General features: G+C 37.8%; 1 protein-coding gene across 1 annotated transcript in view; it reads right to left on the bottom strand.

Annotated features, from left to right (window-relative positions):
* Positions 1-1938: 1938 nt before the first annotated feature.
* Positions 1939-23578, bottom strand: part of LOC139731540 (EH domain-binding protein 1-like) — a 64296-nt gene continuing 42656 nt past the window's right edge. The window contains exons 14-21 of the mRNA XM_071642423.1: positions 17149-17184; positions 9527-9697; positions 7964-8100; positions 6873-6993; positions 5020-5113; positions 4573-4646; positions 4004-4118; positions 1939-2666 (exon numbers count right to left, since the gene is read on the bottom strand). Of these exons, the coding sequence (XP_071498524.1) occupies positions 2582-2666; positions 4004-4118; positions 4573-4646; positions 5020-5113; positions 6873-6993; positions 7964-8100; positions 9527-9697; positions 17149-17184 (833 nt within the window). The 3' untranslated portion in view covers positions 1939-2581. The remainder of the gene's footprint in view (positions 2667-4003; positions 4119-4572; positions 4647-5019; positions 5114-6872; positions 6994-7963; positions 8101-9526; positions 9698-17148; positions 17185-23578) is intronic.

Below are 23578 nucleotides of genomic sequence, written 5' to 3'. Positions count from 1 at the left end.
CGACAATAAGCTTTTCTCCTGCGGACACACACACACACACACAAGCGAATGAGCTGGTTTTTGTTATTTTACTGCTGCTTACAAATCTAAACATGCGAATATAAACAAATTGGTGGAACTTTACCACAGACTTATAAGCATTAACTGCACACACGCTGCTGGATTAAATCTGCCGACACTCTTTTTTTTCTTTCTTTCTTTTTTCTTTTGTGCAGCCGTCATGAGTACATCATAAATTTGTCATTACAATTTTACTATTTGTAATGCTTGTTGAAGATCTGTATTGTATTGCACTAAAATTCAACTAATATAGTCCAGGGCAATACACTCCAAATTAATACACTAACTCTGGTGCTGATACACATTTAAGGCATTTAAAACTGAGCAGTGTGCTGTACTACTTGACAAAAAAAAAATGGATCAAATTCATCTGTTTTAAAGATAATTTTAGAATTCAGCTCTGTCAAGATTGCCAAAGTGGTTTTCTCATCTTTCAGTGCCAGGCTTCAAAAAGATTCACAGTTGTAGCATACATTCTGCTCTCAGCAACAGGTCATTCTGAATATGGTGTTGTCAAGTTTTGTGGGGGGGGGGGGGTGGTAGGTAGGGGGAATCTGACATGTATTTTGATTAATAAGAAGAGTGGTAATTCTGAACATGTATGAAACATATGCTTTTCTAGAACTTGGCATTTTTGAAGAGATACATGATTGATCAAGTAGTGACACAACTTATATCTGAAAAGAAGAAAAAAAAAAAGAAGGTAACATTGTGGTTTCAGCATAAGAGGTCTCTTTTCTTCCTCTATCATAAAGGCATGACACAAATAATTGGTCACAAAGGAAAATCAGGGATTTTTTCATTAGTTTTCTCTGCTCTATAGCATTAGCTGATATAAGCACACACGCTCAATGCATCTCATGAGATACGAGACGTAAATGACATTTCGTCATTGTTTGTACAATGCATGCTTGAGAGGGTTATTGTTGAAGACTAAACATGATTTATTTGGAAATTGTCCATTGAAGAACTATGACATCAGTCTACTTTTTTCCTCTCTCTCTCTCTCTCTCTCTGTCTGTCTCTCTTTCTCTTGCTCTCTCTCTCTCTCTCTCTCTCTCTGCTCTGGAATTGCTATCATTAATGCCCCTACACAATTACAAATATTTGATGATGTATTCTGGAAATACTGTAGTTACTTCAACATCATGCTTCAAAGCATGAGCCTTTCACTGGGATACAATCCTTCCACACCAGGTTTACATATTAACCTGTTTCTGTTAATAAGCACTTTGTTTTCAGCAGAGAAAAACATGCGCAACTATGCTAAACATTCTCTACACCTACAAATAAATAAGCTCTTTGTTTTGCACATAATTAGGTGAATACACTTTCAGCGATTTACTACAAAATTTCATGTTCACAAAATAAGACAAACAACTGCATTCTTTGCAGCAGTTTGCCACAAACAAACACACCCAATAGCTCTTGTTCTATTTCATACTTGTGACAAAAAACAAATACAGATAATTTCATTTCACACACTCTATCATTCCCTCTAGCACATTATAGTAGGACTCTAATTATGTCCACAGATCTTTAAGAACTGTTAATGATGTGTTCAGTAGAAATGCCATGTCCTCTTCGTCAACACATCCGCACACATGACAAAAACTTTATTTGCAATTACATACGTCTCACAAATTTCAACCAAACATGCTTACCCTTGCAATTACAACACGTCTATCAAAAGAGATCGTTGTGACATGATTCATCTGAAGAGACACATATGAACAATCTCTGTATTTTTGTTTGCGGCACAAGACAATGTTCTTGGCTGACGTATAACTTATAATATCTATCTTCAAAGTAAGAAGTAACACCACAGTCCCTCTGTGAGAATAAGGGAATTCTTAGTTTGTGTTAAAAGAGCTCTAGCCTACAATGTATCATCAAAGCCCAACGCGTGCATGATCATCTTCTTTTGCATCTTGAATATTATGTACAAGCGTGCAAAATCAAAGCAAAGAATAATGACTTACAAAAGGCACCTCCACTTATGCTCATGAATTGTAACGCCATGTGTGAAGTGAAACGCTCGACGGAAGGTTGCAATAAAATATACGGCTAGGTGTGCGACTGTGGTACTTACAAGTAAAAATGTACATAGTACAATTGAGAGCACTACACATCAATATACATCGGAGCTCCTCTCTGTACTGTCTGGTGCAGTATGCATTCAAACCCACATGCTTGCTGCGCTACAGTGCGTGTGTCTGAATTAGTTCCTGTGTCATATGGACTATCATCACACCAAAAGATCTAGTAACTTGTGCATATGTCTGGGTTTCCACATCCTACCCACACAGTGTTCACTAAACCTGTGCATCCGCCCATAATCACATTTATCCCATTCTCCGATGCTGAGAAACCATTCTTTCAGTGATGGTGTGAATGAGACTGTCCTGTGTGCACCTGCAAATGGAAACCCCAAATGTCTGGTACGGAATCTACCCTCCTGCAGTCTCACAAGGCCAGGGATGAAAGGGGGTTGGGGGGAATGGCGCGAGGACGGCGATCATCACTGTATACTGCACTTCTCGTCTTTCATTTTCTTTCGTCTCCTCATGAGGGCGTTCTCCAGGTATTCCGCCTCTTCCTCAGCCCTGTGAGGGAAGAGCATTCACAAATGTCATATCGTCGGTGATGTGTCAAGATCTTATATATCAATTTTTGGTGAAAATCACTTTTATGGATCAATTGTCAGATAATCAGTTAAGTGATGACCTGTCTAAATCCCAATTGTCTTACCCCCCAAAAGGAAGCCACCACACTATTTCACAGGAAAGGCGATCCAATTGTTATTGTGCTTCGGCTGCCATGTTTTTTCAGTCCTCTGAACATTTGCTATTTTGGAGATACGAGATTTTGTTGTTCCCAACAGTCATATGCCTCATCAGAATTTAAAGCGGTATGCTAGAGCAGAGATTTGCATTGTAATGGGCAGAGCTAAGCTGTAGATGAAAAAGGAACTTAGTACAGACTGAGAAAAAGAGAACAGAAAGAAAGAGGGGGAGAGTGTGAGAGAAGTCAATCAGAAGCAGATAGCATTTAATATGGAAGCAGACACAGGTGCAGTTGAAACGCTCTGCCCCTCAGTGAATCTCTGAATATATGCGTGTGGAGGAAAGAATCAGGACATATACTGTGGCTTTCAAAAAGAATTACTAGGACAGAATCTTTTTCAAGGCTATCCATTCGGATCAGGAAATCCATCCAGATTTAGAAGGGGTGAAAATTTTGACAGACGGGATTGTACTGAGGCATCACATATTCCCTCGGTTTTCACCTCCACTTAATCATTTGATAAAATGAATAAATCCAATTATTTGGCCATTTGTTTCCTAGAAGATGACCGCAAATCTAGGGGATGAATATCTCGTAGTAAATGAGTACACATAAAATTGACACCTTTTGGATGGTTCAAGGAAAATCACTGTAAGACTTGCTGCTTCCTATTCAACGCTATACAGGTTTTAACAAACTAATATGAGCAAACAATGCAGGTCATCCAAATACTTTGACACCATACGGACAATAAAGTCATTTCGCCTTGAGATTGGGCATCATAAATAATTGCGTGTGTCTAAAGTTGATCTTTTTATACCCTGCTTCAACCATATACAATTTCAGGCCAGGCTTCTCATCCTCATTGTAATAAAACAACAACAACAATTCATGACTTGTGCACACAAGGAACTTCAACCAGTCCATTCAACTGTCTGCTAGAAGTAGGAGAATAAATCATACTCCCCCTTCATAACTTCTCATCAATCTACAGAGATGATGCAACAAGCAAGATGCATATTCTTGTAACACTTTGAAGATGAAACTTTGAACTCTACTTAATCCTCCATAGACATGAAGACTGTGGCTGCCTCATTCCACTGCCCTCCCTCCCCTCCCTCCCCCCATCACTACCACCTCACAGACAAGGACTCACTCTCTCTCCTGGGCGTCCAGCTCCATCACGAGGTCATCTCGTTTGTTGACCAGGATGACCAGGTCCTCGAGGAGCAGAGCCTCCCTCTGGCGCTCCTCCTCCGTCTTCTGCCAGTCTGTCAATCACACAACATTGAAACAAAGATGAACTTGGCAGGCTTGTTTCAAAACCCAGGCAAACCTTGCTCCAATCCCTCCAATAACCAGACATGACATGACCGTGGTACTATAAAAATTTTCTTATCTATATATAGATGTTGCCATGCACTTAGAGTAGCTGCTTCTCTGAATGGCAGGAAGACCATACTTGCACACACACACATACACAAATGGAAATCATGTCTCCAGCTCTTGGGTCACTCTTTTAGCTGCATAGTGCTGAGAAATTGACATCTGTTAACACCTGCACCTACACTCAAAGCTCTTCAACATATTTGCTTGCGACAGTGAATTCACTGACTTATGTAGACAAATTTGACAAAATAACTGAAGAATTCACAACAGGAAATAGATGACACAGACACAAAGGTTTAACCCAGAGAAGCAATGCCATCAGTGACTAAGACTGACCTTCAATTTCCATCATCTTCCTGAGTTCTTGGTTGAGCATCTCATATCTTCTCTCAAGGTCATGTTCCTTTTCCCTGCAGGGACAGTCAAGGGGGGGGGGGGGGGGGAGGAGTCAGTACAGAAATTCACATGAGCAAACAATTTCAAGCAAACTACTGATCATTCAGGTAATCTAGCATGAAGTAGTAGAATTAGATGAAGTAGTAGAATTAGATTAGATTAGTAGATCGCATAAAGCCAACAAATGTACTGTCATAGTCCCATGCACTTAAGTCCAAGTTGGTACTTTTTAGTTTGGGTATATTTATCTTACATGAGTTTCCTAACTTTGACATACTTTTTGTCTATAAATGTAATGAAAAATGTATGAGAATCATTTGTAACCACAATGGAATGTCCCTATTTTCTCTTGGCACAAAATCTGCATAGATGACTCATAAGACTCACATGACGTTGAGTTGCTCTTGTCGTCGAATAAGGGCGTTCTTCTTATTGACCAGTTCAAACCATTCCTGCATCAGGGCCGCCTCATCGTCAGTGCCTGTGAGCAGTCAGCGAAAGAGAACTTACCAATATTAAGATACCAAAGGCAATGCAAGATGCAGTCATATTTCAAGCCAAATTAATCAGTCCTTCGATCTATGGTATTCAATTTCTCAAGTAAGATACATTAGCAAACATGTTCTAGACAAAGAGCATGAAAATTATTTCAGCAGCATCTTCATCACTGCAGTATCCTCAATGGAAGATATCACTGTTAACTGTAATTGTTTTTGCAGGAATATCTTATTACTGAATACTCCATGTTCTTGGTAAAAATAGTCAAAACAGCATCAGTCAAATGGAAGTATGACAATGATTGTTAACTAGCCTCCTATAGTTATTGGCAGAGTAAAATGGCATAAACACAATGAACATCATCATAAGCAGCAGTAGATTGAGTGAAAAGGGGAAAATTTGATGTGCCATGTTTACATAAAAAGCTGTTTAAGCATGGCAACAAAGTTGTCACATGATCCATTCTGGCTAGTCTGCTTCTCCCTTTTTCCAGCCTTCTCCTTGTATGAACATGCAGTTTGACTTGACTAGTAACACATGTGTCTTTTGGAACCATAACAGGCACTATGTACTGGACCAAATGCACAGACACATTACCCATCTGTCTATCTACACACATGTCCCAACGCACTAAAGATTTATGTGCTGTGAGACGCATCAAATTTCATAGGCATTCTTGGAACCTTGTGCCCAATCAAACGGGTAAGTGGATCTGTAATGATCTTCCACAAATAAAAAAAGGGGAAAAAAATGAAGCTATTTCTCTAAAACCACACAGGCTTGACAAGAGCCAAAGAATGCAGGTTCACAGCCGATGGGGGCACACACACACACATATCAATTATCCGGGCAATATAATCATTTGGCATTTATCATCACAAATTGCAAAATAAACTATTCGGGCGGCAATTTGAGGGGAGTTCTGCAGATGAAAGAGGGACAAAATAGCGGTCGCATTGACAGGCTGTAATTGGGCCCACGGAGTGATGAGTATGAATGAGAGTATGGTACTGGGCTGACACAAGGCCTTCTCTTCAAGACCTTGCCACATTGTGGAGGGGCCTTGCTTCTTCCATTAAAAACGATTCTCTCTCTCCCTCTACCCCCCCCCCCTCTCTCTCTCTAGCACTGAAAGGGGGGAGGGTTTGATGGGTGCCTGCAGGGTATTTATGGAGAGCACACAATACACATAGGGGGCAGGGTCTGACCTGATGCGCATGAAAGGAACAATCAAGAATAGATAGTTCTTCAACAATGACCTAATATGGAATGAGAGGAAAAAGGTTTGTTGAAATATTTTGCTATCCCTTTTCTTTTTTTTTTTCTTTTTAAAGGCAAACCCTATTTCTGTACGGTGCCGTGGAGGATGTTATCACAGTGAAATTACATAGAAGCACATTCCCTTGACCAGTGAGACAAGAAAAGACTGGTCAACCATGATTGTAATGTGTAAGATGAGTCATTGGATGTAGGTGGAGGAACGTCGCAAAAGTTGCAGGTAAAACTATTATCTGGCCAGCATTGTGGTTTCCTACCTGTGACTTTTGTCATTAAATCACAAATTGCGAGTATTCTACTTTCGCTCTGAGTGACACAGCTTTTTTGCTTCTTTGATTCCGCGCAAACAAAAATGTCTAATTTGGTTAACGAGACACCGCAAGTAGCCCCTAGAGTGTGCGGGGGAGATCTCAAATTGCTCAGTTGCAGTGGATGAAAACATTGTAGTGGCATTGGTCACTGACCTGCTTCCATGGCTTGTCGGAGTGCCTTCTCCACCACCGCCGCCCTCTCGTCAATCTGCTTCTGCTCCCGATCGAGGGCAGAATACTCGCCCAGGATGTACTCGCTGGCCTCATGAAGTTCCTTGGGTGGGGGGGGGGGGGGGGGGGATAAACCACAGCATGTTAGAAATTAGCAAGGGTGAAGATAACTTGACAGCTTCATGCTGCAATATACTGCAGTCACATGAGGATTTTGTCAGTTATGCAACAATTCTAGGAAAATATCACCAGAGTTCACATTCTCTTTTCTCTTCTGAAGTACAAAATTTTCCATTTTCTTTTAAATGAATAAGATATATGATGTTTGTACATACAGCTGCACACAGGTTTCATAAAGTTTGATAAACTTTGCATGTTTCATCCTAATGTGAAGGTTTCAGTGGTAACTTTTTAAAGGTAATGATCTAAATCAATATTTCAGGTAATGATAAACATCATGCTGCTAAACCTTTACTCAGCTCTATTCACTGGCTTCTTGGTCAACAAGGCATAATCATCAAATTGCTTTTATTTGTCCATCAAATCACTCAACAGTCATGTCCAGGAGACACATATCTCTGCTAGTTGAGCTTAAAACATACCTTTACAAACAAGCAAGATTTTCAACCCATAACATAGCATTGAATGATCCAGTATAAATGCAAATACAGAGTTATGCAAGAAATAAGACTTTACAGAAGCTACATCAAAAGAATTAAATCCCCTTTTGATGTCCACCTCAAAATTAGCATTTGTCACATCTAGAAAGCTCCATAAACACATTCTTTGCCTTAAATCATATTTCCATTATCTATTTATATACATATTTTCCTCAAATCTAAAGACAAGTACACAGAGGAGATAGAAAGACACACACACACACACACACACACACACACAGATAAACAGAAACACAGAGGGACATGCAAACAGACAAACAGATTAGATATACCAGAATAGAGAAAAGATACAATTTGTATATCATACAAACACAGAAAAACAGAAAGGTAGACAAACAAAAAAAGACAGAAAGACAGAACAACAAAAAAAAAAAACAGTGTAAATATATTTACCTCATCCATTATATCACCCCCTGGTATTTCTTCCCTAGTCTTTTCCACTTCAACATCTTTCTCCTCCGCATCTTGCACTTCTTCCTTCTCTTTGCCGTCCCCAGTATCCTCAGCTCTCAGCTCCTCCGGTGTCTTGGCTGCACACAGGTTGAGTATGTATACAGGATTCACTTGACATATAATACCAACTGAAGATAATCTCTTTCCTGTTGCCAATGGCAACATACATGTACTACCGTACTGTTGTGTATGGTATCATACAATAAGCATCATCTGATCAACCTCTTTATCAACCTTTCGGGCAAGAAAATGTCATTCGAGGATAACACTCCACCAAGGTAATTAAAATTGCTTATTCAAACAATTGCACTTTTTTTTTTAGGTGCTGCTATTTCATACAAAAGAAAATGCATTTGCTACTTTGAACAGTACATGAAGAATCCCAGAAAGTGTATGATACACATCATGCACAGGGTCAACTCATTCATATTCACATATCTTTAACAAAAATGATTAAAAGGGCAAATGAAACACGATGAATAAACATATAAATTTCAACTTCAGTGCTGTACTGATAAATGTTCTTGGATTGACTTCTCTAGTTTATGTAAAATACACCATATTAGTTCTGCAAAAAAAAACAACAACAAGAACAAGAAGAAGAAGAAGAACAACAACAACAACAAAAAGGTATGGTGCTTTGTTCGCCACAAGACAAATATAATTTTAGCACAAATAACCTGCATTACATAATACTCCCTAAATTAGCTCCGATCTTGCCCCACATTCCTCCCCGGTCACCATTGTTTGTCATCAATATCCCTAATGACAGCTAAAAATGACTTAGCCTCTCTCTATCGTGTTTCTGAAAGTTCTCTGTAGTTGTAGGGATACATTTTGTTATTTTTGCTTCTGAATCTGTTGCATGTACACTGACACATACCAAGCCAAGCTACCATAATCTAAGCATTATTTCTCATGAATGTCCTGTCCTTGTCTCTCTCCATCTCTCTTTCTCTGTCTTTTCATTTGAGCTGTGTATTTGCTAGATCTTGATTGAACTTTTATATCAATACACAAATCATACTCTTTATATTGCGCTGTCATTCATTGTCCATTAAATTGACTGCTTTATTTTCTGTCAAAGACAATGTACACGGATGTGCATGTCCCATGGATAATCATTATCCCATGGATAATCATTATCCCCATCCAGGTAACACTGAAGAATAATCTAATTCCTCATAGTATTTAAATCTTTCTGCACAGAAATTCATCATGCAGGATACTTCTAGGCATACTTGGATGCGGTTGATGTCGAGAAAAGCAATCTGCATGCAAAATACATCACGTAACAATACCTTTCATTGTCCACTGCTTTGAATAACATTTTTATTTCCAAATATTACAGTTTACTTGTATTAAAGAGTTTCAAATTTAGTTTAGCTAAGCAGCATCATGTTGATTTCTTCAAATTAATGAAATTCTTGACAATAGGGTTAATTTCATGTACAAACAGAAGGCAGTTTCCCTTCAGTACTGACTGCTACAGCCTGTACTGACCTTTGCGCTGTGCCGGAGGGACCAGACTGCTAAAGGACTGCAGTGGAGTCTTGACCGCTATGTTGCCCTTGGTCAGCCCCACTGTCAGCTGCTTGTCCTCACTGCTGACCGGAGATTCGTCCGGGCTGGTAGGGGAGGGCCTGTCAGCCATGGATTGGTTGGACTTGTCACCTATTGGACACCACAGATACAGACACACATCGGTCAACTCTTCACTTTACCTGCTCACAGATCATTCTTCAAAGAGAACTATGGCCTGTTACTGATGGCATCACATCACCCACATTACCCGAGATGCCTCTTATATATCCACATATCTAATGCAGCATCTGATCCTAGGGAAGTTTTCAATACACACATACACAAATAAAACCAGGAATCCAAAAAAAAAAAAATCAAATTGCTGAAGTCTTTTCTTGCAATGATAAGCTACAAGGTAAACAAATCACATTACCAACACAGAAACACAGGCCAGCGATTTTTTTTTTTTTTTTTTTTTTGTGGGAGTGTGCCATTGTATATGTATTTTACTCAACAGCTTTAACACCTTATATGACACAAGAGTTTGCAGCACAGTTGAAAAAAAATGTGGGTGATCTCACTGTGGGTGGAAGAAAATATGGAAACAAAATGTATTTTGAGATGTGACAACACGTTTGTTGACCTCATGGTATCATATTGTGTTCAGCCTCACACTTTTTATTCTGCGTAGTCAAAGATTATATTCAGTGCTGTGCAGGTAACTCAGAATCCACTAAACAACATGTGCCAGCAATTCAAACATTTAATGCACAACACATAATAAAACAGGTTTAATTTTAATAATGCACATACAATGGAAAATATCAAATCCAGACAGATCCAAAGATGTCCATTACTTAGCTCCAATCAGTTATGAAATAGAAGAGCTAGTGCTACACTGTAAGGAGCAATGACACTACATAGTGAGTATTCCAGAATGCATACACCCCATAAATCTACATACTACATACCTAGACCAAAGAAATGGCATATAGTATATTTGGAACTTGCATTAATGTATTATACTATCAGGAATAACAGTGGGTCTGAGCTAGCTCTTAAAAAGAAAATAGAAGGACGCTGTCTACCTCAACAACAGAAAAATCTAGCAATTTGAGGAGTTCATTGTGTGCCCAAGAGATAGAAAAGCAATTTAATAGTTAAATAATCAGTTTTTCCAATTCAAATAAGTAAAACAAAACAAAAAACAAACAGAACACAATTTAACAATACTCCAGCAGCAAAAAAACAAAACAAAATAAAGAAATGATCATACAACAATTAAAGAAGAAAGAAAAATTAGTCCTTTCATTTTTTTTTTCTTTCCATTTTTTTTTTCCTGATCTGAGGGGCAGATAGAGTAGGTAGCATTCACATAGATCTGTAAACCTAGAATTTGACATCAAGCAAATGGAAAAAAAGAACTAAATTTGACAGAAGCACAAGGTGATTTTCCTTCCCCGAAAGATTACTGCATCCTCTCTAGTTTTTGCAGCTCTAGGTATTCTGTATGAAGAATGAGCTTCCCTACGAAGTAGCATTCGTGGTAAATTGCGAGTTTAAAGTATGGACAGCCCTGTCACCCTGGTCGCAAAGAAGTTTTTCTCTTGGTAAACAACTGCCTTCTTCCAGACCCCGGAATTAGCGAACTGATTTGTCTGTTCCACAGCAACCCCTCATGAGTAATTATCCCCCAAAATATAACCCAATTTGTTTTTTAGTGCTACAAACAGAGCACAGGAAGAAATATGAGGCAAACATGCACTCAGCAAAGCACTCTAAGGCTTCCACGACATAATTACAAAAAAAGGAAAAAGAAATGTTGCTATGGTGAGTGGCATGTCTCCACTATCTTGCATTATCTCCCAATAGGTCTACAATATATGGTGATGTATGTAGCATACCAAGTTTAATCAAGTGTATAAAATGACTCAATATCAAGATATGGTAAATAGTGCAATTTCAGCAGTGAAAACTTTAATTTTAGCATTTTAACCTGACCTCTGACCCCATAACCCTAAACTCAAGAATCAATGTAAGGTCTCACATGCATTTATACTAAACTTAAAGATACCTTGAGCCATTCCCAAGATAAGGGGGAAAAAGTAAAATTTTAGCATTTTTACTTGAACTTTGACCTTGGACCCATGGCCTCAACCTTTTCCAAGAGAATCTTTATCTGGTAATACATACATAAACTGAGTTTTATGAAAATACATTCAAGCACTGCATAGATGTGAGTAAAGTAGTGACATTTTGGAATTTGACCTTGACCTATGACCTTGGGCATGTGCACTCACAGATCAATAAGCACAACTTCATCCACTCATACATACATATGCCTCCTCTGCTCTTTCATTTAGATTCCTCAAAAAGATCTTAATCCATGTTGTCCACAAAAGTGATTATGAATGTACTGAAGGATGGACAAACAACCCGAAAAATTAATGCTGTCAGCAACACTTTGTGGAGGAGGTATACAAAAAACCCACAAAAAACAGAGAAAAATATCCAAGGTAATAAATAAGATATTCTAGAAGTTAGCACTGAAAGAAACATCTACATTTCAAAGCAGAAGTAATAACTCCCACATCATATGTCTGACTTCTCTCAACTGCTTCTATTTTGCAGTTTTCTTTTCACATTGAAACCTTCTCTGAATGCTGCATTCACACCAGCATGACAAAGGATGATGTTGTTTCACGCTCTTATTCTTGCATTTTTCATGTTAAACAAGATGACTTTCGGTTTAGAAATGAATGAAGAATATTTCACATTTTTGCAGTCTTGCAGTTACAAAATTGTATGACTGAGGCAACACATGTTATTAAGTACCATGTAGTCCAAGCATCAACACTATTTTGACCAGAAAATACAAAAAAAAAAAGGACACAGCAAATCCATTAAATTGGCCACTAACAAAGATTGCTAACACACTAAATCTTTAAAAAGAGAGAGAAAGTAACAACAAAAAGACTATATCATGATCCTAGAAAACATCAGTGATATGAACAAATCAAAATATGACAGCAATGCCAAAGGAAACAAGTGTCCTTCGTACACTGGTGAAATAAAAACAAAGGTGATAATGTGCTGGGTGAGGAATAACAAAACTGTAGAAATTCATAACTATTTGTGAGCACCTTAACAACAGTGCAAAGTCTCCCTAGGCTGAAATGACAACAAAATACTCATAAGCTAGTGTGTAAACAACAACAATAAAAATATACATCTAGATACAAAAGATATCTGTGAGGCAAATAGAAAGAAAGATACAAAACATAATGGAAAGAATTAGTGAGCTGATAAATAATATGCATTCCATGCAACAGGCTATTTCAAGGTGTCACAACAATGAATAAATTTGCATAAACCAACCTACTACAATGACACATGCTCACACTCGCGTTTACCATATCAGCATTCTATTCCGGAATGCTGTGTGTCACCTTCTTTTCTCAAATCCTCCTCACACACCAATCAAGGTCAAATAATCACTTTTTGCTCTCTCACACTCACTCTACACTCTTGTTTTGCCCAACAGATTCTGGTTCTACGATGGGCATGGAATATTCATTAAATACCCCAGTCCTTCTAAGATGCATTTACCTCATTTCCTGTAAACTAATAGCAATGAATATATTACTGAGTAATTGTATGGCAGTTCAACGGGTAGGCACTCAACAACTGCATATGTACAGCATGCAAGAGGTTCACACTGCAACGATTTGTGAAGCATTATGGCACAGACAATGAAGCCTTAAACATCAACACAGCATAATATGTGAATGGATTTTTACACATGAAAATCATGCACCATGCATTGATGTATGACATTCAACTACATGATTACGTATCAAAGGTTTAAAAGATATGATTATAAATATGTATGGATACATATGTGTGTATATACAATTATGTATGATTTTTTTAATGCACCAGAATGGTTTAGGAGAGAAAGGTTTGTAGATATCATTCATCAGATTAATCTCAACCCCCTCCCCCTAACAAACATTGAAGCCGCCCAACTAACAAAGCCAAGAAGACAAAATAATTGTTATAACATGTACACAAAATTGGACTTGAAATATATGATTGACTTGAAGTTCTCAATAAAACGATACTGACATTATCATATGACAATGATAGCAATGTTATTGTGGTTGTACACATACGATGTTTTTGTATGTAACAGCAGCAAAACTGCAAGTGAACAGTATAGTGAAATCTGTCCAAATGTATCAATTATGAGACTTTGAATTAAACATTATCATTTTGATTTTACATCATAGATGCAGTCAAACCCACATACAGTGACCAAGAAAAGAAAAGGCTAGAAAAGGCTTTCTTTGACAGACGGGTGGCCACAAAGAACAGGTTGGCACTTGATTGATTTTTATTTTGTTTAATTTGATCTTAATCACCTACTGTTATATCTGACATCATACACATTTTCCCTAACATATCCCAATGCGAAAGGTCACATCTCACGTACGCATGAGTGCTGAGAAACTTTCTATCGTTGCTATCTTCTTTAAATGTACTGGTGTATGACTTTAGCACTTCAATTTGACCTTCCACCCAAGACTTAAAGGGAAACCTACCCCAAATATGAATGAACTTCAAAAGAAAGAGAACTAGGGCGACTGGAATGCCTCCGCCATAATGCATGATTCGCCTAGTAGGTCTATAGTACATGTGGACAATGTGTGATCACATTTTCACAAAATTGGCAAAATATCAAAATGACATGTTTATCACAAATGTGTTGAATGTTCACCTTCCTTGACCTAGGTTTAATTGGATGAATGGGAGAGCACATATTTGGGGATTTTAGGATTTTTACTTGACTTTGACCCTTTCATAAGTTTATGCATTGAGTAATTTTCAAGGTACAGAGAAAAAGTGCAATTTCTGTATTGAATAGTAAATTGTTACCGTATTCATCTGGCCTTTGACCCTTGACCTTTGACCCTAAAATTCATAAGAGAATCACTGTTAGGCAGAACATGCATAAATATGTATAAGTTTCAAGATAACTTGAGCCAACGAGATATGGAGGAGGAAGTAAAGTTCAGCACTTTCACTTGATCTTTGACCTTTTGACCTTTGACCTTTTTTGGCAAAAAAAAACCCTTCCCAGAGAATCTCTATTAGGTTATACATGCATACACCAAGTTTAAAAAAATAATCCTGCAGGCATTGCATAAATGAGGGAAATAGTAAAATTTTCAAGTGTTGCCATTGACCTTTGACTCCTGACCTTTGACTCCTGACCTTTGACCCAATGAATCCCAAATTCGCTAGGTAATCACTACCAGTCAGTACATGCATATACTATGTTTCATGAAGATACCTTAAACTATTTCCAAGATATGGAGAAAAAAGTGAAATGTTAACATTTTTACTTGACCTTTTGACTTTTGGCTTCATGACCCCAAACTTTCACCAGAGAGTCTTAATTGGGTAATACATGTATACACTACGTTTCAAGAAAATATCTTTAGGCATTGCATAGATATGGGGGAAACAGTGAAATTTTGAGCATTTGACCTTGACCTTTTGACCTTTGACCTTGAGCATGTGCACCCAAATGTTGATAGGCACAACTTCACCCCTTAATACACATACATGCTAAGTTCCATTAGGATACCTCAAAGGGTTTTTTAGTTGCGCTGTCCACAAAATTCATTACAGACGGACGGAAGGATGGACGGAAGGAAGGAAGGAAGGACGGACGGACAAACGGAAGGACGGACAACCCGAAAACATAATGCCTCTGGCACCACTTCATGGCGGGGGCATAAAAATATTCCCTACAGAATGATACAAAAATGAAAAAACAGATAAGAAATAAGGAAGATATGACATTTTGAAATTTTACATTTTTTCGGATAACACTTCTTGGCCAGTCGTTATGAACATTCAAATCAGCAAGTTGACGATGTCATGCTCTAGAACTTTCTCATTCATTTCATATACAAAAATGGAAAAAAAACCCTCATATTTCAGCTGTGTAAATATAAAACTTGCCTTAATTAAATCCACCCAAAATGAAAAAGAACAGATGTTAACTCTGATATATTTTGGTACGGGAACATGCTTTTACTTATATTAGCCAAAAATAAAACTTTTTCCAAATTTCATATATAGCATACATAAACAATTATGAGGGTATGACATCATCAACTCGCTTATTTGAATATTCATAAGGACTGGTCAAGACATGTTTTCCAAAAAAATGTGAAATTTCAAAATGTCCCATCTTCCTTATCTTTTATCTGAATTTTGTCATTTTTGTATCATTCTGTAGGGGATATTTTTCTCTTTCCTTCAAAGTTTATTTGTTTTTGGGGCGGATTTCCTCTCTAAGGTACAGCGTGTCTATCATATCATCGTACTGAATTATTCTGTCATCAGTGGTTTTACTTATTTATTGTTTTTTTTTGGGGGGGGGTTGGAGGGGTCAGTTTGACATAATCTACCTCAGCCTGATGTCAAGCACTAAGAGTACTGAATCAACATTTGGAACTCGATATTGATATTATCTGATAGTATCACCTGCCTTTATGTGAAACGAATGTAATATGCAACCAATGAATATTAATGGCTGAAATGTCCCGTCTCCAATTTCATTAAGTCACTGAATTACACACAGTAACAGGAAGTTTTGGTAATGTACATCACGTTGAGATGGCATACCTGGTATATTTATGTGTATATTATCATCACCACTGTAATGAGGTTAGACAAGTTGTGCTAATGTTCATACATCGGCACAATATCATTTCATTATGCATTCAAATTAGGTGTTGATTCTTAGTTGGCCGGGTGTATGGCAACTCTATGAGTGGTATATCATACATAACTATGAATACTGTATACGCTATAATTTTTGCGCACATAAATTTTCGCAAATTGCCGCTCTCACACATTTTCGCGAATAGATAAATTCGCGATTGGGGGACCAGAGAAAAGAAAGTGTGAATTTTCAACTTACTAGCAAATAAGAATGATACTAGTTATACACTGCATGAAAAAAACTTACCAATCTCTGCGAACTAGTAAGTTAGAATTCAACATTTTTAAAGTGGTTAAGTCCATCGCGCTAGATTTCTGACGAGTGGTCCCCTTGCGATAATGGATTGGCTCTCTACAGTATTCGTAAGTAGACGTGGACGTGCATAAACAAGCTTAGCCAGTATGGTCTGTTCGGTAAGCCGTGACATGGTATACTAGTACTGAAATGTTCGTATCATCAAGGCAAGGGATTCATTTTGGAAGGTAATATTTTCGCGTGTTGTTAATTTCACGAATAGCTCCCAACTCGCAAAATTCGCGAAAATAAAACCCACACAAAATATATAGCGTATACAGTACATGTAAACAATTCTTAAAGTTATACAATACCAGCTGATATGTTTAACTCGAGGTATATATACACATCAGTTAGCACATCATTCCACCTAATTATATGCCATCCTGTAAAAGCAATGTGTTACGGTGTGTAAGGCAAACTGACTATGTGTCCAACTCATACATTTCGCTACTGAAGCAAAAACTGAAATGAAAGTTCATGCCATGTTAGGATAATGTCTTACCAGAGTGACCATACTGATAAAACTTGTAACCAAGACCTACAGCAGGCAGGGGAATGTGGGGATAACAGAAAACAAAGAAATCAGCACAAAACAAAAACAGAAATGTAAAAAAAAAAATAATAAATGTGGGTACCAACAACAAATATTAGATTACAAAACTCATCGGACATGAAAAGAGGCAGAGAGATGACAAAGGGAAAAAGTAAAGGAGAAAGAGAAAGAATGAAAAGGTGAGGAAAATATATTCAGTAATTGAACGAAACCAAACTAAATGGCAAGAGTGTGTTAACAAATGGCAGATCATTCATTTGAAATGAAATATTACGTGAAGGCCTTCTACAGTTTTGGCAGGCCAGCAAAGATTGAGTCTAAGTGGTCTTTTCACTATCAAGATGGTGTAAAATTAAAAGGAAACTATGCAAATGTGCCCGGGATTAGATTCCTATTAAGTGCTAACATGAACATGGGTGTGTGGGACCTGCACCTTATTTTCCTGTACAAAGAAACAAATTAATGCAGTAATTAAGTATTGGACTCATTCTCTACACCTCATTTGCACTCTTGGTGTATGTTTTTGTTCAAGCACAAAAAATAAGAAGTTTCTCAAAATTTACAGTTTAGTTAAATTCTTCAATATATCGATCGATTCCTCTATTCTAGATCCTGTGCATACACGGTACTTCTATTTCTAATCTATTTACTCACTTCTTTAATTATTTGATATGTATCAATTAATCTATCTGTCTATGTATCTATCTATCCATCTATCTATTTTACTGGTGACGTCCAGACATTACTTTGGTTCTCAGTGAAGAGAATGACATCATCAACATAGAAATGAATTCATACACTTAAAACACAAAATTGAGTATATATGACTGTCTACAGAAACACTTAGACAAGAAAATCAAACAACTGTGATCAAACATTGTCTACAGAGCATGCCATACGTATCCACAATTGAAATGCTGGTACATCACAACAGGTATATTTGAAGTTTCATCAATCACTCTCTAAATCACATTACCAAAATACAGAACATGACAACAGTATTCTGGTTTAACACGATGTTTATCAAAAAGATGTTTTCAGCTCAAGTTGCAAGTACAGCCGTAAGAACGGGAGTCTATCTTTAGGTATTTTTTAACCCTAAAAAGACTGGGCTATTTTGGTAGCTCGAAAGACTGGGGGGGGGGGGGGCCTAAAGGGCCCCCTTAAGATCTCGGCCGTGGATCTCGCGATCGCCGCGGAAATTTGCACAATGGTAGTGTGCGATGTAATCTACAAGATCGTATACTTAAATTTTCCAAAATAGTCTTCTTTTATTTCATTTTGATTAATTAAGCTAATCTATGCGAGAAATCAGACTTTTTGATCTAAATCAGTAAATAAAGCTCCAAAAGTGCTCATTTTTGGTCTAAATATTCTTTGTGGCATTCTTAGCAAATGTACTTGAAAAAAAATTCGGTATCAAAATCAATTTCTTATTTATTTTATTGTTTTATGAATTTCTTATGTATTTCGTTGTTTTTTCGACCTCTTGTTTTTGTTGTTTTTTTCAGCAAAATTTGTGGCAGACCCTTTTTGAAGCATAATTCAACTAAAACAAATTAATTTTAGCCATTGAGAATAAAAATAAGCATATTTATATTAACCATGTGAAAAAACTCAATTTGTATTGACTTTGTACACAAAATCACATTTTTGAGCCATTTTTGGTCTCGCGAGCATGTACAAAAAGTTATGTAACTTCAGAACCGTACCCCCGGGCGTCACAAATTTGGTATCAAAATGTGCAGGAAACTCGAAAGAAAAAAGTCATAGAGCATCGCGGTGAGAGCATTGGGTGTTGCAGAGTAATCGTGCGAAATGTCGAGGGGGGGGGCTTTTTAGGCCCCCCCCCCAGTCTTTTTAGGGTTAATGCTAGGATGACATCATTCGGTGGGTACAAGACGATACAGAAGTATTGATCGCGAAAATGACTTTGGACCACAAAACTGATAACTGCCATACCACTACCACAGGAACTTTCTTTTGAAACCTAAGCAGACCATGTTTCTGTCCCATGACTGACAGCAACACGGATCTCACATGAATATGAATAGTTTCATACTAAAAAAAAACCCAAAAAAAAAACACACACACACCATAATTTCACCAATATCATACCTAAAAACTGTTCAGTCTTATAAACTACTATGTGTGAAACAGGATAATTCAAGGACCAGCTTTGCTTATTTAATCTATTGGAAAGAAGTAAATTCTGGGGACATTTCTCTTGTCACTGACAATACATGACTAAATAGTATTGTGCTGTCAAACAGATGAAAATTTTAAGAGGAGTTTATGGGTGAAAGGAGAGAAGTCACGCGAGGGGGCTACTCTCGAGGACTACATGATAGAGGGAAAGAGATCAATGTTCCAAAGATGATGCTGAGAAGAATCCAATGAATAAGCTCTATGGCCATATTTGTTGAATTGGTCAGGATCACTATGAGGTGGCCAGGACCAAATTGCTCTATTCCTTAGACTTAATCAAGTACAGAGCAAATCTGTGCAGGAATGTTTTGAGAATGTGGAAAAACATTACACTCTCAACAAGGATATCGTGTTTCAAATACCCAAATACATCAAGGCATTGCATGCAGAAATGCAGCCCAATATCCACAGCATTGACATCTAATGTACTTAATATTTAATGTGTAATACTGACAAGAATGTTTGAAAACTCCTCAGTTGAAAGTAGAGGATGCCACCACCTTACACACAGGCCAGAGACAAAAATAATTACACAAAGAAAGCACAACATACTCAAGACAGAAAGAAAATAGACAACAAACATAAGCAAATCTTGGGTGATTTGTATTTCATGTTACTTTTATAAAGTCTACCACAACTGACTGGCCAGAAATGCATGCTTCCAGGGAAAAGGCCCTATGAGCAATCGACTCATTGAAATGGGGAATGAAAAACTGAGTGGCATAGGCATCAATCAGTCATTGGGAAACACTGAATTGATGAATCACACCTTTCAATCTTAGAGCAATTACAAGGCTCCTCGGTATCGACAAAAACTCTGCCGATGACAAGAAAAAACTGGAGGAGCTGTTTCACTTCTCACTTCCAAGCCCCAGGCTTGTTGGAGCTGTGATTCAACACATATTGTCCAGATACCAGAGGTATCTTCATCGGCCAAAACTTGCCAGGTCATTTAGGGGAACTGGTAGAAGGGGGAGGCAGTTATCACCTCTCAGAGATTCCTTTTGTCATACATTTGCCCACATTCCCACTGGATGTAGTCAGCGGGGTGACCCCATCCTCTCTAGAAGTCGTGAGATAGTGCCTGGGGGCACAAACTCTCTTCTCCTCGAGTGGTTGCTGGAGAACTTCCACTCTTTCAGTCCCATCAGTATATGTTTACATACAATGTCAATAGCATTGTGAGATGACGGTCCTCAGAGTGTTAAAGAGGAAAATGATGATGGGGGGGGGGGGGGGGACTGTAAAGAGAAGCCCGGCAAGATTCCAAGACCGCCTTTTACACAGCTTCTCCCCCTTCACCACTAGTCCATCTAATCTCCAGTACCCCATTCATCGTCAGACCAGTTCCAACATCACAGGCCGCTTTGTTTCCAGAAAGCCTTACAAGTAGAACTGTGGGAGCTCAAGGAAAATATACAGCAGCAGGGAAAGTGCAGGATGACTCTGTAATGCCTCAGTTCTATCACTTCCACTTCAAAAAAAAAAGAAGAAAAAACTACAACAAAAACCTAAACAACAACAAACACAGAAACACAACACTTCATATGTGTGTCTGTCTGTCTGTCTGTTTCGTTTCTCCCCCCTTTTTTTCCTTCTTTCTTTTCTCTCTTCTGATGGGTTGTAAAAGTCCTTATTCATGCCTTTTCAATGGCTGCAGCAGTGTGTAGGAATGTCAGAATACTTTCTTTCAGCCACTTTCATCCCTGAGCACACAAAGGCACAATGCTATAAGGAAAGGCACGGGGCATTGTTACCGCTAAATCTGATAAGATTTGTATGATTTGGAGAGGCTAATGCAACTTATGTGACAGGCTCTCCCCATTCAAGACGCAGAAGCTACCAAGAATCCCTGGTCTCGGCACACTACACCCATTGCTATGGGAGAGAGGGACTGTGTAGGGGTGAGCTCTGGAGGAGAGAGAGGAGGCTCAAAAAGAAGAAGAAAAAAAAAATCCTAAAGAAGAAGAAGAAGAGGAAAGGAGAGAAAAGACCCTTGGGGATCAGTTGTACATGTATGACTGGAGCTTTTCAGGGAGAGGAATCCACACATAATCTCGCTTTGTTTCCATGGACTTAATCAGCCGGTTAGATACCGGGTGCTGAATGCCACATAGAACTCTTGCTGCTTTACATTCAACCCCTTCTCCTGCTGCGTTTGCCGTGTATGGCTCACAGCCCCGGACAAAGATCCTTTTCAATTACGAGAGGTCTTCAGTTACCGTATTGCAATCTCCATGCTCCATTGCTTCTTTGTCAATGCCCAAATGTTACTCCCCCTGAGTGATTCCTACATTTGCAGCAGCATGGGCTTCCCTATATTAACATCATGGCAAAAAGTTACTTGAATTTGACATAATCCAAATACCAGGTACCACTTTTCATGAAAGACCTGTGCAGTTTGGGGCATTTCGCATTATCAACTTCTGTCAGCTTTAAGTCAGTTAATGATACATACAAAATAAAGATATCCCACTATCATATGATGGCAAATCACATTGATATGGATGTAACATTTACTTCCCAAACTTTGAAAGTGAAAGGGAACTTCCACTAACTAAGAACTAAAAAGAGGATCATTTTAAGGGAATATCAGAATCACTTTGGAAGACGAAGCTCAAATTCATACAAGTTCTGTGATGGAAGGCGTAACGCTAACAACAGTGGAAAGTTTGGATCATTTGAAAACTGATATGCTTTTTCCTTCAACAGGATAGTCCGATGTTGTGATAACTAATTTTGTCTAAGAAATCCCAATTTATTTGCAGCATAATAACTACCTGATGATCAGAAAAGTATGGACAACACAGATTTGGAAATCAGTTTTTGACCGTTTTTCTTGTCTCATTGCATTTACAAGTGTGAATTCAAATAGTCTGTTAAATGTTTACGGAACAGCTACACTGACCTAAAATTTTAGAAGGTATCCGTGGAACAAAGAAAATGAGAAAATATGAAGTTCCTATACCTATAACAACAAACGCATACTGCATAACAAAACAAAAAAAAAGTTTGTTATGGTAAGAAATTCATTTAAACATACACACACACACACACACAAATCAAAATTTCTTTCCTTTTTTTTTTCTGCTGAAGTATACTGCCAAGGTTATATATTCATACTTGAAATACATTATATGTCATTCTAAAGTGGAGGCATTTTATTAATATCAAAACTCAGAACAAAAATTTGGACATTGCTACTTTGGAGATTTGGGCGTTTTTAGTCTTCTCGAATGCAAATTTTGCATGAGTACCACATAAACACATTTAAAGGCATAAATTCCATCTGGTTCCTTACAAAAATGTATTCCATGTACAGAGCTCAGCTATGATATTCAAGCATAATTTTTCCTTCACATCCATAGTCTTTCAGAGTATCTAACTTACAGGGAAGGGGAAGAAGATGAAAGAAAAAAAAAAGTTGGGAAGTTTAGAAAGTGTGGGTACAACAAAGACTTAGAGCACGGAATCAGGTTTCTGTAAAGGCAAGGATTGCTATATTATCGCCACTTGGGTGATCAACCTTCCCTCTGAGTCAGACTGTCTGCCTCTAGTGGGAAAACTGAAAAGTTCACTCTTTCTGCTGGACTTATCATTAGACATGGTCCAGCTGAGATGGGCGCACCAATGTCCAAACGCATATTTTCAGTCTTAATTGTACACACACACACATACACACACTCACATTCACACAAGAAGAGATATATAGACACATTTACAAACACACATGTAATGAAACACATAGATACATTTCGTAAGAAGGGGCAATTGGGTACAGCAATTCGTGAAGGGATGCTTGAGTGAACATTTTGAGGTAAAATCTTGAATGATATCTTTAAAAAGGGATACAATCCACTTTTTCTTCTTGTTGCCATTTTTAACAAGAATTCATCTTTAAATCTCTCCACTAACAAAAAGTAAAACAGATTGATGACAAATGTCATATATACAGTATTTCCTACATTCAGCTAAAGTAGATATAAAATAAAAGTGATTTAACACATACACAAACTCATCACGCAATGACAGCTCAGTAGAACCAAAACTCAGATTATTTTACATCACATGAACAAACACAGAGTATAACTTGAAGATGTAATTCTGTGACATGATCTTCTACAACAATGTCTACTCAAGTGAATGAATAAAAAGAAAACATACATCACGA

Source organism: Diadema antillarum, unplaced genomic scaffold (assembly GCF_040938485.1).
Source record: "Diadema antillarum isolate AM-2024a unplaced genomic scaffold, OU_Dant_1.0 seq00000377_RagTag, whole genome shotgun sequence".
Classification (NCBI taxonomy): Eukaryota; Metazoa; Echinodermata; class Echinoidea; order Diadematoida; family Diadematidae; genus Diadema; species Diadema antillarum.
The sequence above is the reverse complement of the archived record's forward strand: the minus strand, read 5'-3'. Positions and strand labels throughout refer to the sequence as shown.